Genomic DNA, 16449 nt, shown 5'->3' on the forward strand with positions numbered 1-16449 from the left:
AGAATGGCTATGCCAAAGACAAGAAGACTAGAAAGACTTAGAACAAGACTAAGGACTAGAAAGGCATTGAAAAGAGTAAAGAAGGCTTCATTCTTGCCTTCATATATATTCTTAACTAAGAGATATATAGCAGTGTTCTATAAGACCTCTAAAACATGTTGACTTTGCAAGACACATATTATAACTTGCAAGGCAAGTTTTTTATGTGTACACCACATGATTAGCTTGTTCTGCAAGCTACCAATAGGTGATTAACTTATTGACCAAGTTACTAATGTATCAATCAATTATAAACACATATAAATTCAAAACAACATCTATGAAGCTTCTCTTAAAAATATTATCAAATAAATCTACTTTTATTTACTTTTATTTAATCATATAGATAAATATTATAATTAATATGTATGTCCGTGACAATACCTCCCTTTATAGGAACAAGTTTCACAAAGACTGGTCTTCATAGGTTGCCATATCTTGAGTCATATATTAGTAAAATATCAAAGATACGGCAAATTATATTTGCTACATACTCTAATCTTTATTGTCTTCAAAGATGATTGATAAGTCGTCTTAGCCATTGATAGTATTTTATATCAAGGCAAGAAGATTATCCTCTTATTTGGTCATTGTTGAGGCCTTTGTAACTTCCTTCAAATAAAACATTTGAAACATTGTCAAGAATTGTTCTTACTTCTAATAAAATCACCAAACATCAAGAATTTCTTCCAAGGTCGTAATACTAAACACATTGCATTTTGCCATCTATTCAAGGTAGAATATGTTATTCTTGAGGATCTTCATTTTAATTATGTTGTCTTAAAGGTTGTTAAAATCATAATGTCTTGTCTAGTAAATCAACAAATGAAAGCTTTTGAATTAAATTTATTAATTATTGATTTTCTATCTTCTTAATATTATAATTATACAAAAGCTACAAACAAAGATAGAAAGTAGAATGCTATCATATTTAGAACTTATCTCTTTTATAGTAATGATTTGGTATTCTTCATTTTGGTTTTGATGGATATCCTCAATGAAAAGCCTCAACTCTCTTTATTGCATTTGTAAGATTATTTATTGGCTTCTATGTGTGTTTATTAATATCATATCCATACTATTGAATAAGATATTTTAATCTATTTTGGCATCACATTGAATCTAAAACTTCTTCTACCTTGAATTCTTGATTATTATCTACTTCTATAAAAGAAAGTGGGATTTATCTTCTTTCTAAGATGTTCACTGTCTTATATGACTCAAGAAGAGATATATGAAATATGAGATGGATCTTTACAGACTTGAATAGATACAATTGAAAAACAACAGGATTGACTTGTTTATAAATAAAAAAAAAAGGTCTAAACCTATGATAGTCCAATTTTGACATAGGGATGAGTAGTCTTGATATTACAATGGAGTAACTATACCTTGTCATTCATGCTGAATTGTGGTTTTTCTTTGTAATAAGAATCTGCATTGATCTTTTATTATTCTTGAGTTTTTTTTAACTATGCTTTTATTTTTGTATGTAATTCTAACAAATTTTATTGGCTAAGTAAAAATACATAAGTTTAGTACATCCAAGTTCCAACTGGTAGATGCAAAAGCTTTCATGCATGCCACAAAAGAAAAGTCATCTTTTATTACATATGCTAAGTCGATTTTATATGGTGGAAAGATGTCAAGTAGCATTCTTAACTAATATCAAGATTTCTAAGTTGTTTTTAAAAAGAAGAATGTGGATATTCTTTCAAAGTATTGTCTTTATGATTGTTCCATCAATCTTCAAAAAAGAGCTCAACTCCCATTTGGACCAATCTATAGCCTATCATAAAACAAATTAGTTGTACTCAAAAAATATGTTTAATAAAAATTTGGCTAAAAATTCTATATGCCATTTAAAATTTCAAGCAAAAGTTTCTATCTTATTTAAGAAGAAAAAAGATAGATCTCTACAAATGTGTGTAGACTATCAAAGATTCATCAACATCACCATCAAAAATAAGTATCTTCTATCTTTGATTTTAAGACTTCTTGATCAACTGAATTAAGCAAAGATCTATACAAAAATAGATCTATAAAGAATATATAATTTGATATGCATTAAAGTAGGAGATGAATAAGAAACTGCATTTCAAACTAGGTATAGACATTTTGAATATAATATCATGCCTTTTAAACTCATGAATTTACTAATTTCTTTTCAATACCTAATAAATGTTGTCTTTCATGAATGACATCTTAATATACTTTAAGAATACAAGAGAATATAGAATTCATATTTATTGTGTATTAGAAAAACTTAGAGATACAAGATTATATACCAAATTAAAAAATTATATATTCCACACTACTAAAGTTGACTTTCCAGGATACATCATTTCCAACAAAGAATTAATGATGGATTTAAAAAAGGTCTAGACTATCATGGATTGAAAAACTCCAAGAACAATAAGAAATGTGCAATGCTTTTTAGGCTTTGCCAACTACTATTGGATCTTCATGAAGAATGTTTTTCAAGTTGCACCTCCACTTATACATTTGACTTGTAAAGAAAAACTTGAGTAGAGTAAAGAAGCCAAAACATTGTTTGATGCTTTAAAAAAAGAGTTTATATATATACCAATCTTATATAGTATTGACTTCTCTAAGGCATTTTTCATGGAAATAGATGCATCACACTTTGTCTTGAGTGTAGTATTGTCACAAATGGGATCTGATAACAAAATCCATCTAATAGCTTTCTATTCCAATTTTTTTATAGCACTCGAGATTAATTATGAAATCCACAATAAAGAACTCTTTGTAATTGAGGATTCATTTCAAGAATAGCATTATTATTTAGAAGGCACCTTAAGTCCAATCATTATGTATACAGATCACAAGAACCTTAAGTACTTCATGTTGACACATATTTTGAATTATTGTGAAGCTCATTGGAGCATGTTTGTTTAGAAATATAATTTCAAGATCACTTATCAATCCAAAAAATAAGGTTTGTCGGATGCCATTTTTTGATATTCTTATTTTGCACCAAAAGAAAGAAATGCATCTTTTAATCAGCAAAGAATGATTTTTTTGAAGTTGGGGCATTTTCACCTTCGAGTAATAAAATCAACATTGATTGTTGATTCAACCTTTGTCAAGCAAATTCAATCAAGTTTGTCTTCTAATCTCCTTATTCATGATAACAAGAACAATTCTTCTAAATGTCATGATACTTCCAATTTTGAGTTCAAAAATAATTCTACAATCAGATTTAAAACTATTATTGTTTTTTTGATTTGTATAAAGTTCTCTTAATTTCATCAATTAAATATTTTATATAAAAATATAAAAATAAATAAGAATATTAAAATTTTAGTATTATATTATTAAAATTAATAAATTTTTAGCAATATCTAAAAAATTATAATAAATTTTTATACTTGAATAAAAATTTAGAAATTATACTATAAGTTAGATTTTTTAAAAAATATTTTTGTATAATAGAATTATTATATTAAATAAAAATTCTATTCATTGTTTCTTTTGTAAAAATAATAAAATTTAATTCTATTTTTTGATATTTTGTCATTATATTTGTTATTTACTATATTTTATAATAAACCTCTTGTTTTAAAAATTATCAAGATATGAAAAGTGCACAATCATATAAGTGCATTTTTTGATACATGCTCTCATTAAAAAAATATAAATAAATAAATAAATTAAAAATTAAGATTGCAAAGTAAAAGACGTCACTTAATTTATAATTTGTCTTTCTTAAATTGCATAATCATGATAATTCAAGAAATTTTAATAAGCAAAGATGGTATCTATGTTAATGCTTTAAAATTTATAAGTACTATTATAATTAACAATCAATTATAGATTTATTTTTTATTTTTTTGTTGTAATAATTTAAAAAATTAAACTGCCATTATACCAATTATTGAATATTAGTAAAATAAATAAATGGTATATAAAATTGATTATCCCAAATATAAAATATATAGAAATGCATGAATCCTTATCACATCTAAAGAATATTTTTTTGCCAAAGAATTTGAATCCTAATAGAAAATCAGATATTATATTGCTATTTTGAATTAAATATATCATATGATAATTTTTTAATTTTTATAAATTGATTTTTAATAAAACAATTTATGTATATACCATTTAGACTTTTAGTTTGATTTTCATAATAAATAATTTGATAATGAGTCAAAAATTACCTTTAGACTATTTTCTATCTTTAGTCTAAAAATTCAACTATACACACTTATTTTTTTGATATATTTATTTATATATAATTTTAATTAAAAAAACATCTTATCTTTTGGTTTTGAAGTTTTTTATACATTTATTTATTAATTTACTTTTTTTTTTTTTTTCTATAGATTCAAAATATATTTAATTTCTTACAATGTAACTATCTTTTCTAATATAATCAGTATGGTGATAAATGATCTCTACATTATGTGGATAAAATATTAGTTGATTAGTGACAAATTTATCAAAGTAATGTTTTTTTAGACTTGGAATGATTAGAATTTTCTGGATGATCTTCTGGGCCACGAGGTCAATAATACCTATACAAAAAAACCAAACACAGTATTTAAAATGTAATATATGAAAATTAAATTTTATAATAAATTGAAGAATAAATGTACTATGTTTTCACCAATGTTTGAACTCAAAGTTAAATTCGGCGGTATTGCGAGGTATTTGGTCGGGTGCTTTAAGGATGTGATTGGTCTTTTAATGGCTGCGTATAATTCTGCTTCACCTCTCTGCAATGCACAGGTTTAATAGTCATGCTTTAGGGCTTTTTGGAGGTGTTCATTTGGAATTTGCTTCCCGTTGCAATCAGCGAATGTGCAGTTTCAGGCACCAAAGCGTAGTGTAGTGATGTGATGAGGCGTTGTGATGTTAACTGGAACTGGCACCATTCTCAATCCAGACCGTTATGTAGGCGACCCACTCGAGTTTACCGTCCATTACGGCTATGAGCCCTAAAATATTAGCTAAATTAGTGTAATTACCTCTCAGATTATCATCCAAAGCGCTCTTTTCTTCCATCCTTTATTCTAATTTGCAGTGGTTCTCTTCGTATTTAAGTTTTGCGCCGCATTTTGATTAGGGTTCATCGCCTTTGGGTTTCGATCATGTCTTCCTTACATCATCTGCGGACTACCGAAAGAGTCGTGTGCATGCATAGCGATCAGGAGATTCATACGTACTCATTGTATATCTTATGGTATTCCTGTAATTGTCGAATTTACTTGTCCAAAAAGCAGAGAGAGAGCACATGCTTAGAATTGTAGCCTCATCTGTTAATGTGAAACCATTGAATTGCAAAATAAAATTGGATCTCAGCAGCAATAGACCTTGCATTTCCAACGCTTGAACGTCGGTGAAGCCACTTTTTGGTAATTCTCTGCTCGTCAACTTGGTCACGTGTTTCCTTAACGAATAAACCCGACAATGCTCGGGTAATGTTGTACACTTGTGACAGGGGTTCATGATTATCTCCGAATGCTCTTTGAACAACAGTGTTCAAATGATCGACTTCTGAAATTGTCTCCAGAGTGCTTTGGGAACCCCGCTGGCGTGCTTACATCCTGGATTTAGTCACGTGCTTATCAGATTTAGAGTATTTTCACAAGTCTTTTGTCGAATTTTCTTGCTTACCAAATTATTGCGTTGCATGATCTGGATTCTACCCTGCTGTAATTCCTTACTTATGTGTTGCACTTTTGTCAAGGTTTATTGCTTTTCGCCCGCCTACATTGCTGGTTTAAGTTTCCAGTAGCTCAGCCTTGTATACTCTGTTTATTTCTTCCCATCAATCAAAAAGAACCTAAACTGAATTGTTTCTTTGCTTTTAGTCTATGACATGTGGCATTCCTTCGAAAAGACAATGTTGCAACTTCGATTCGCAGTTGAATAGGACGAGAAAGAATCTGTCAAGAGGGTATAGCAACTCGTAGAACGAACGAATGTGCTTCAAAATACCATTGAGAGCTCAGTAAAGTTTGGACTCTTTCGATTGTCTGTTGATGTTAGGGAACTATCTTCAGCGTGCAAGGATTGAACAAAAGACGAGGAAATTGTTGGAATTGAGTAGTTCAGTCTGTCTTGTGGGGAAGGATTCTATCATGGACCCCGAAGAGGATACCGCTGGTAGTGGGTTACAAATGCTCTTGGACAGGTGGAAGCTGCAGGAAGAACAGTTGCAAATGTTCGAGGAAAGTTTGAAAGAGGTGAATTGTTTTATGACGAACAAAGAGGTTCAGGAAAACCCGGATTCGAGTGTTCTCGAGGCAGTGACGCAGCAATCTCTGCTTGTTTTTAACAATGATATGCCAGGCGCAATTGATCAAGATTCGACCTTTTGCCTGTCCTCTGCCCGAAGCATTGCCTCGACTGAAGACGGCTTTGGGTACAATCTGCGGAAACTCGGGCAACATGCGGTAGAAGACACAGATACGCTAGCTCCGACCAAGGATGATGAATCATTGGAGGAGTATGAAAGGAGGATTTGGGAAATTGTTCGGAGGGATGAAGACTTCTTAAATGCCAACATTGGCGAAGGAAGGAGTGCTTTTCCGCAGGAAGCTGCTTGCACATCTTCGAAAGGCATTGTGGAAAGATTAAGCAGTGCAACGGCACTGTTGCCTGCGGAACAGTTGAAGGTCCTGAAAATCGCTGTAGATGTCGAAGATAAAGAGCCAAGCCCGCGTAGAAGTTTCTTGGGAGCAATGAAAATGACGAGATGCGGGGGGCAACGCGAAGCATCTGCATTTGATAAACCCAACCCATCCATCAAAATTGAGGGAGACGGAGCTGACATTTCAAGAGCACAACTACTAGCACGTCTTGCCAATGTGGTTGATGATTGTGAACAGAAACAACAAATACCTAATTTTATGTTCGTTGAAGAGCTAAAAGAGATAGTAACAGCACCATTGGTAAATAAATGTTCTGAGACCATTAGGGGAGCTTCTAACGTGGTGAACCTGGAGTCAGGGTCTTCATCCATATGTGATGAGGAAGGCAGCAGTCGCGACGAACTGTCCGAACAGAGAGCCAGGATCGTGGAGGGGATCATGGCAGCTGAAGTCCAGAGGCAGATGGAAAGAGAAAAACTACAGATTCGCCGGAATGAGGCTTTGAACCAAGAAGCAGCGGCAGTAGCGAACATGGAGAAGTTTCTCAAAGTGAGTAATTCTTTTTCTTAGAAAGTTGAAAAGCTTGTCATATACTAGTTAGTTGCTGATCTCATCGTTCAGTAACTTTCAAGTGTCCTGTAAGTCCTGTAAGATAACAATATGTTAGACCTAGTATCCTTTGACGTCCTTGAAATCCGTAACTGAGTAGTATATGTGCTTTTACGATCCAGAGGCTTAACGCTAGAGGCTGGTTATTTATTGCACATCATTTCTCTGTGAGACCTTCAGAGAATAACCATTTTGAACACACAAGCATTTATTTTTCAGACGTGTCTAGCATACTGTTTCAGCTCTTTCCAGTGTAAGGACACCTGTTTTGCCAGATTGAGCACTGACTCTGAAGTATAGGACCTGTAGAATCAGTTACAAATTGAGCAAGAGGGGAAGCAGGGAGCCATGGAACAAGATGATAAATTGTGGCAGCAGTAAGTAATTCGTGCTATTCATTAGCGGTTACAACTTTTCGATCCCGTTTTTATTTCCTTGATTTGTCCACCCAGTAACAGAATCACAGCTTCGAATGTTTCGTGAGTCTTCTGATCTTATCCTAACCCTCATAATAATTTAGAGTTATTGCTTTGCAACTGTTATGGTATGGACGTGATCGGGAATTGCAGGAGATATGAGCAAGAGCAGAGGGTGTATGAACTTCAGCGGGAGCTGGAGTTCAGTAACGCTACTCTCCGAAAAATGACCGTCACTTGGGAAATATATGAAGAGCCACCGGCGAAAACTAAAAAGTTGGAAGAGGTACACATTAATCCTGATTTATGTGTTCAACCACATAATCCAAAGATTAGAGAAAATTTATATTTAGTATAAACATCCGCTATTTCAGTCACGTCAGTGTGTTAGATACCAACAATCTTTCCACCACATTATGTTGATAATGTTGAATCCTTCAAGTTTAAGAGCCCACCTATCTTACCTGGTGTGAAAGGAGGAAAAGAACACAACAGCGCAAAGGATTGGAAGAGCTTTCAGGGAGCGGAAAAGATGCAGAGAGCTCGTCTATTGTTGTACTCTCATCCAAAAAGTTTTCCGGGGATTCCTCTCTCGGCGCATATTTCGGGAGCTTAAAGGTCAGAGATCCAAGGTAGAAATACAGAGAACCTATGTGTATCTGTCTCCATTACTTCAGTGCACAATGCAGGGTGCAGAGGAGAAATATGTACTTGCGTTTCGAGCATTTTTATCCAGACAGAAATAGGATATGTGCGGCGGTGTGTATAAATGTCTTAGGGTTCCGGATCATTATTGGCGGTTTGATTTGAAACCAAGTGAGAATATTAGCTGTGGTTGATAGTGCCCCTTAATATGAAGGATTCAAACTTCTCGACACTTTTAGTCTGTGCTGGTCTTCATTCCTTGGCTCTGTGGGCTTTTACCAGAATGATCCTCGACATTTTCACAAGCTTGATATTACAGTAAGTATTTTACATATATGATCGTCATTTTAGTGTCCCACTGGTTCGAAGTTTTTGAATTTGTAGATATTTCTCCAGGAGATACTCAAATCTACGGCTAAGAATCGCGAGGCTGCTTTTAAGAATCTGGTACGGGTTTCTGAAATAAGCAGTCCGGAGGAGTACGAATCCGCCATGGAAAGAGCATTGTCATTAGATCTTGGAGAAGAAGTTGAATTGATACAAGAACGCAGAGAAGCTGCCAAGGTGGAAATGAGCAACTGGTTGCGGCAGGTACCAGCTAGTTGTTTGGGATCCAGAAGTCTGATTGTTTCTGACAAGATCAAAGAAGCTCGACGATTAGGATTGACGACATTGGCAGAGGCAACACAGGCGATTATGTTAGAGAAAGAAAACAACATATTGACAGAGTTAGTGCTTTTCGAGTTCTCCCTATCATGGCAATTGATCATGTGTTAGCATGATTTCCAAGGAAGTGCTTATTTTAGCGAGAAACTCGAGGCAGATAAAGTTTTTACTCTTGTATTTTTGGTGTAATTTTCTCTCGATGTTTAAAATTGATATCTAAGGAACTTCAAAATCAGTTCATGTAACAACTTCTGTTCTATTTAATTTTGCGCAGATTAGAGATTTCAATGAGGTCTGGTGCTCTGAAGGTTTTCCATCAGTGTCAGCGAAAATCTAAATTTTTTGGTTTGGGAGAGCCCGTCGAAAAATACTCTGCGGAATTTAGGGAGAGGGTTGCCATGGTGCAGAAACGGTTGATGCAAGCGTCAGTCCGCAACTACGAAGCAAATGTCTTGAACCTCTTACTGGAGGGATCCGATCTAGGTTTAGAAACAGAGGTAGCTGCAGTTGTAAGAAATATTCGCAGCCAAGTTTTAAGGTTTGCAAAGGGGTTGATTGAAAAAATTAGCATCTTTATCAGTAAAGGTGATGGTTTTCTTGAAAAGTGGAGTGAACTTCAATCTTGGGGTAAAGTCTTTGGAATTGGAGAAGATGTTTTGAAGTCTTTGATGCAGGCAATAGGATGCAGTGTTCTTTTAGAGCACACAAAAGTAAAAAGGTCTTTAGTCGTAGTTCTTGAATGTGACTTCATGGGGCGTCCTGTTTGTTATTCATGTGAAACACAGAGTGCAATACTCAACGTAAAAGACTTGGAGTTGAAGTATTCTGATTCGAACATGTACTTTACTGATTCAGACACTTTAATTATGTGCTTATTACTATTATTACTACTACTACTATTATTATTATTATTATTATTCTTATTGTTTCAATAAGTTACTCATTAGCGGCTTGGGGGCCTGGACTAAGATGTGTGCGTTTGAACTCGTGAACTCCAGTTTGTACCTGATTCTTACAACTCCGTGCTATTTTGGACAGTGAAGCAAGTGAATCGGTCAAAAGAAAATTTTCAGGATATGTAACAATTCCCTCTCTGGACACGTATTCAAAAAGCTGGAATAAAATCGGCAAGCTGAAGAATAGATGGAAAAATCACTGTTCTCAAGCGTTTCTGAAAACTTTGCCATCTAAAAGGCGAGCTGAGCCTTTGGGAATTTCCAAGACACAACAGGATGTCGTTCTAAAAACCCATCATCATCAAAGCGGCGCACACTATACAAGAGAAGCTATAGATATTAGTTCTGTTGAAGAAAATGGAGTTGTGGACCATGTTATTGATGGTGATTATTGGTACACCCTACGGCCACACTTGCGTGGGATGGAATCCTCGTCCAGCTGTACTCTTACGAGAAAATTGCTGGAATCAAGTGCACATTGTAACCGAACCGGACTGCTGGGTGTCACGAAACTCAGCATACCGCACAAGGAACTTACATCCCTAGGCATTGGGATGCTCGGCCGATGGTGCCCCAAGTTGCGGATCTTCATGATCAATGAGAACAGGCTCAGCACCCTCAAAGGAGCATTTTATGGTTGCGAGGGGTCATTGGAGTATGTCCTTGTCAAGGACAATCTTCTTAATGATTTAGAGGGTTTAGAGTCCCTACAGAACCTGAAAGTTTTATTTCTTGAGGGGAACTTCATTTCCTGTATTGGCTCAGGCACAGGCGTGCAAATAGATTCAGAGGAAATGAATGTTGCCGCAGCAAAAACATCTGGAAGCAGTTGTTTATCCACAACTCCACGCGCATCGTGTAGGAGTTACCAAGGGACCCCAAGAATTGCTGAAGTCAGAACTGATTCTACTCGTCGTGAATGTGTAACCTCTAGGGACACTAACAAGCATCGTGCAAGTACCCTATGGCCTAAGCTGGAGAAGCTGAGTTTGGGTAACAACAGGATATCCAGGATATGGGAATTGGGTAGCCTTTTTCCAAATCTGGAAGTTCTGGATCTTAGATCCAATGAGCTTGTCACGCTCGGTGGATATGAAGGAAAGGGGCTTTCTGGCCTAAAACATCTTCGACTTCTTGATGTTGGGCAGAATAAAATCAAAGGCAGGAGTCTCTGGAACGGTTTGGGCCACTGCCAGTTATTAGTGTCCTTGGTTGCCTCAAGGAATCGGTTGACGGAGCTTCCTACCCACTTTGGCAGTGTGATGCTTCGTGAAATTTGGTTGAATGGAAATTGTATACGACGCCTTGCATGTAAAGCTTGGCTTCCTAATCTGCAGCGGTTTTACTTGCAGGATAACTTGATCGACAATCTCGAATCCTTGTACGGTTGCCCCTCTCTTGAGGTGAAACTAATCCTGTATCTCATATTGCTGACTTCTTCTTGCTGACTTGAACTTGTAAGTTGCACAATGGAGACATGTCCAACAGGTGTACACCTTGGTCTTCCAGGTACTTGACATATCCTTCAACAATGTATCACAGCTAACCCAACTAAATCATTTGGCATCGCTTCGTCGGTTGCGGACACTTCAGATGAATGATAACCCCATCTCGGATCAAGAAGATCACGTTGGCAAGGTTTTGGAGGCAGTTCCTTGGCTAATTGAACTTGACAATGAGCTAGTTGAAGATAGCTTTCGAGAGAAAGCAGTCCAGTCTATTTTCTCGAAGAATATGGCGGTTGCGGGCATTCGATATCTTGACGAAAAAATAGCTCGTGCAGAAAGACCTTTTTTATCGTTTGCAAACCCTAAAGACGTGACAAAACACTGGCTCGGAGGTTTCAGTGACCGATCTGATTCTAGCAATCAATCTGGACTTGCCAAACTAGAAGCAAACAATAGGGATATAATAGCGGTAATGCAAGGTAAGGCAAAATCAGCGGTTTTGTGGGCTGCTGTCTTTGACCTGCATCGAATAGCCGAAACTAATCCCATTTTAAGGACTCGTTTGAGTTGTGCAATGGGGACTAACTTGCACCCTTTGGTTTCCCTTCCTTGTGATACAAATGAAGAGAACTGGAATCACCTCGCCTTTCAGGAAATGCTTGAAAGCCACAGGAAAAGTCAATCATGGTCGAAAGAAACCAGCCTGAGAAAGGAGTTTTTTGGGCAAGAAAGCAAGTCTGGACCTCAGATGACGAAGGGAACCAACCTTAGTAATGAAGGCATCATGAGTGTGTCTCACAATGTTGAGCGGTACCTGTCAGATCACTTGGAGGACGAAGACTTCAAGTACAAAAATGTTTTCAAAGAGAATCTGGAGTATAAAGCTGATATTGAAGTTGAACTGTCGAGAGTCAGACGGTTGCAAGCTTTAGCAAGGGACATGCTGACTAGGAAAAGGTTAATAAAGATGCAGAAGCTGGCTGTAGATGTCCTTGCGCCACGAGAAGCACACACAGAAGCAGAGAGGCGGAGGTATCAAAGCAGTGCACTAAGAATTCAGGCAAGTTTGTATGATATCCAAACGCCACCTACTTGGCAGGATTGAGGTGAACATGGGCAAAATGCTTTTACAAATACTGGTTTATATTACCCTTGAAAACCGTCTTTTTCCTAAACATACAGGGCGCTTGGAGAAGATGGGTACGAAGAAAATTTATGATATCAGTTGTTAAATTGCAAGCCTACTGGAGAGGCATTCGCACAAGGAAACGTTTTCGACAAGCTTTAAGCAAGCTCCAATTCATTGATGATGATGATTTCGAATATGTTGCTGTTGATGAAAGCGAATATACCCTCGATCCCACAGTATTTGAGAAAAATTTCATACCCTCCAAATTTCGAGTTTCCGTTGAGGCTTTGGTCTGTTTGACAAAGAGATTTAACATGGAAACAAGCTCTAAAGAAGAAATTCAAGCCAAAATATCAAATAAAGAGGGTTGTGGATCAGGTTCAAGCGAGAATATCGACCCATGGCTAACTCGGAGTGCTGATAAGTTGCGAGGAACGGAAGTTGCAATTCCATATGATTTTAGTCAAAGCGATGACATGCGGATACAAAATGAAGAGATGGAAACACCAAGCCAGTCGGTCAAACGATTGTATCGGATGAAAAGTACTGGTTCTCGTTTCCATCTACCCAAGATAGAAGTCGCACCCACCACTGCAGCAACGCCACCACTTGACGCATCCAATTCTCTGATAACAAGTGCAGTACGTGAATCACTTTCTCAGCTGCTTATCATTGCTTGTGCTAAGATGACTTAGTCTGTGTAAAATTTTCCTCTTGGGATTACAAAATTCATTGTTGAAGTCCGTATTTAAAGGAAAATGAAATACATGCACCAATTTCTCCGAAAAGCACGTTGAATCTTCAAGTTGCAGGGAGAGATAAGCATCGTAGTGCAGAATGAAGTTTTTCAGAGATCGCTAAAAGAAACACCACGATGTGCAATTGAATCTGACCGAAAAGCTAAGGTACGAATTTGTGTGTATGTATCAAGTATTTCATCATTTAGTTCCTCTAGATTAAGATTCGCATTGGAAATGATGCAGTAATAACTCGAGAGTTTTAAACTTCAACGTATTCTCAGTCGAGTTTGAGCGAATCTCTCTTTAAACTATAATGTTCCATGTTGAAATATACCCTTGTAACATTACAAACCAATGTTTGTTCTGTCTGGAAGTCATCTATCACTATTTTCATCATATTCAGGTGTGGTTTTGCTTCACCATCCAGGCACACCTCTGTGGAAAGGAAGTTCGAGCTGAGAAGAAGAAAACAACTATAGCGGAGATCGCTAAAGACTGGTTCTTTACTTGTTTTCATTTGCTGCTTTCTTCACTGTCTACTTATATAACCACCAATATTATAGATCCTAATCATTCCAATAATTATTTAATTGTATACTCAGGAAAGAATCAGTCGCCGTAGTTTCTTGACGCAATCTACCTTCCAAGTTTGATCTTGAGGATCTATCTACATCATCACATCGTTTCATGGCTACTTTGAGTGTCGTAATAGGTTACGCAAGACAAAGTTGAGTGTTTTTTTTTAGGTTTCTGCTTCTGCTGTAAACATTCTTGCAGGGGATTTAATGATGAAAGGACAGCTGAGGCATACATGAAGTCCAGGACTAAGGTTATGAAAAAGCTTGAAAAAGTTAAAGCTGTACATCAAGGTCAGAATTTCTTGAAGACGTTAGGAAGATATGAATGAACGGGGAGAAGCACCAGTTACTGTAAAATCAACCCAAGTGCCTAAACTATGTTAGCCTAAAAGAAAAACGAAAGATTCAAGACTTTTCTTAATGTTTGTAAAACCCAATTCAACAACCGAGACAAATCAGCAAAGAACCTCGATTAGTTCTACCTAGTTTTCTTTTTAGTTCTGAACTGAGCTCTTGTTACCTTTCTAATATCTACTCTATTCCAATCTGTGCTAAAAAATGAACGCTTCTGAATTTGCAATTTTTTATTGCACGGGATGGCTTCAAGTCGCGATTATTTTTATCATGTTTCAAGTAATATCAACAATGAAGATCCTTTGTATGAGGAAACCATACTGCCTTTGCAGGTGCACAAAGCCGATTTGAGTTGTTCAAGGCCAGATCAGAAGAAACTTTGGCCCACTCACCTCAGTGTGTACATGTCAAAAAAACTGCCCAGCGACCAAGTATTTTCATAACTTTGTTGATTACACATGAATGGAGTTTAGTACGCTTGCCATGCTTAGCTATATGTTAGGAGGACTGTTGACGGAGCTTGAAGTACCTGAGTGGAATTTAGTTTATTAAAAATCCGCACTGGCATTCAGCATAAACCTGAGTTGAATGCATGTAGTTTAATTCAGATTGATTCACCTTTGTCTCACTATAATCCTAGTTAAGAATGAAAGGTTCCTCAGCTCCTTCAACGATGGTTATTTACCTATTCGTAGGCAAAGTAGAGAAAGAAATTGTTCCAATTGCCGCCGTCGACTTGAATATAGTAGAAGAAACTCTGGAATCTAGAAATCAAGCTACTGAATTGCCAGCCCTCGTTCAACGTGTTCGACAGCCGTATTTTAAGAAAACAACCAACAGAAGTTTGTCACGCTTGGGTCTCTTAACAGGCATGTGAAGACATTCTCTATACCCGACTCGATGTGGTTGAAACTCAACCTGGTTTAGAACGAAATCGTAAGATTCTCTTTTCCAATCCTTTTCCTCAATGTAGATGATTGGATGTTATTCATCACATGTGACAGGGAAGATTAAGCATGAGGTCAAAGATGTCCCAGATGAAGATACAACCAGCTTGGATAAGTTTCACGGCTGGAGCCCTTCTTCCGCTGCAGCCGATGCAACTAACACTACTGGGCATCATCTACTGTTTAGTGGCGACGACACCAGAAAGCATCCTTGTGTCTCTGTGCTCGGTAATCTGACGGTTCCTTTGGTATTCCTTCTCCAGAAGTTTTTCCTAGTGCTTCCCCTGCTAGTTCGTTCTATCACGGATGCTGAAAGAAATTTTGTTCATCTTTTCTTTTAAGTAGCTTACGGCCTGTCTCTCTACTACTGTCTAGAGCCAAAACTGCAGGTCCGATCTTTCTAACCTTTGGATCGTACCCATGTGGTTGATGTTTCATCAGCTGTTAGGAGGAGGGACAATCGTAATTGCCGACGATGATTCTACACGACACCAAAGGTGTTAAGCACGCTTATCTTATTTAAATCCAAAGTGTAATCACCTGACTCCATGCGTATATCCGTTGCACAACGCGCAGTTTCGAAATGATGTTGCATCATGAATGGTCGCATACTTACTGATCTTCTGCAGACCCTCATGAGATTGAGGAATTCAATTCGTCCTTGCTAAACAATTTTCCGAGGCTATCGACGCAAAGCAGATAACATATGTGATGAATCTGCTCATGAAAACCTGAAGCAACCGGGAGAATAAGTTATAATCAATAATTGTCTTATTAGTGTAACCTTCAAACTGGATACTTGTGAGTTGTTTAAAGCCCCCTCTTCTGGGTTTAAGGGCGTGAATTGTCAAATATTAAACACACAATTGTGTATGGTCATCTGAGGGATACATGTTAGACTGAAGATCTTGTACTAATATACTTGAAACATTGACATTTGGAATCTGATCAAAAAATTCCAACTTAACAATATTTTAAAATACGTAAAACATCTAAGGTTGCAAAGAATAATCTGAGATATTTTTTTTACTCTTTACAAGAATATGATAAAATTCAAATATTTACATGTCAATTTTTTTTAATTATAAATTAGATGCCCTGGTAAAATATAATATAATTACAATTAATATCTTTGTTCTTTCTTGTAACTATATGCCTAATTATTCTATATTGAATAGGCATACATTAAATATTCAACCTTAGTTTTAAGGTTAAAAAATAAAAAATTCTCAATATTTTAACAAATACAAAAGTAGTATTAAAAAAGCCACTTAGAATTTTAGATATTAATTTTTTATA

At 36.3% G+C, this 16449-nt stretch overlaps 1 protein-coding gene across 9 annotated transcripts; it reads left to right on the forward strand.

Moving 5' to 3' along the window:
* The first annotated feature begins 4645 nt into the window (after nt 1-4645).
* Nucleotides 4646-16210, forward strand: LOC112278132 (uncharacterized). 9 transcript variants are annotated; one of them, XM_073531761.2, is made up of 17 exons: nt 4647-7211; nt 7581-7648; nt 7841-7973; nt 8164-8319; nt 8717-9060; nt 9273-9836; nt 10037-11357; nt 11464-11881; nt 12029-12462; nt 12585-13172; nt 13344-13436; nt 13699-13769; nt 14049-14140; nt 14536-14634; nt 14899-15072; nt 15208-15378; nt 15592-16210. In XM_073531761.2, exons 1-17 carry the CDS (start codon nt 6051-6053, stop codon nt 15627-15629), a joined length of 5925 nt encoding a protein of 1974 aa, XP_073387862.1. In that variant the 5' UTR covers nt 4647-6050; the 3' UTR covers nt 15630-16210. The 9 variants fall into 9 exon arrangements, with proteins under 9 accessions (XP_073387863.1, XP_090104117.1, XP_073387862.1 ...); XM_073531760.2 differs by having other exon boundaries at nt 4647-5420; nt 6058-7211; nt 11464-12462; XM_090247990.1 differs by having other exon boundaries at nt 4650-5420; nt 6058-7211; nt 8729-9060; nt 11464-12462.
* Nucleotides 16211-16449: the final 239 nt, after the last annotated feature.

Source organism: Physcomitrium patens, chromosome 26, assembly GCF_059467195.1.
Source record: "Physcomitrium patens ecotype Gransden chromosome 26, ASM5946719v1, whole genome shotgun sequence".
NCBI lineage: Eukaryota > Viridiplantae > Streptophyta > Bryopsida > Funariales > Funariaceae > Physcomitrium > Physcomitrium patens.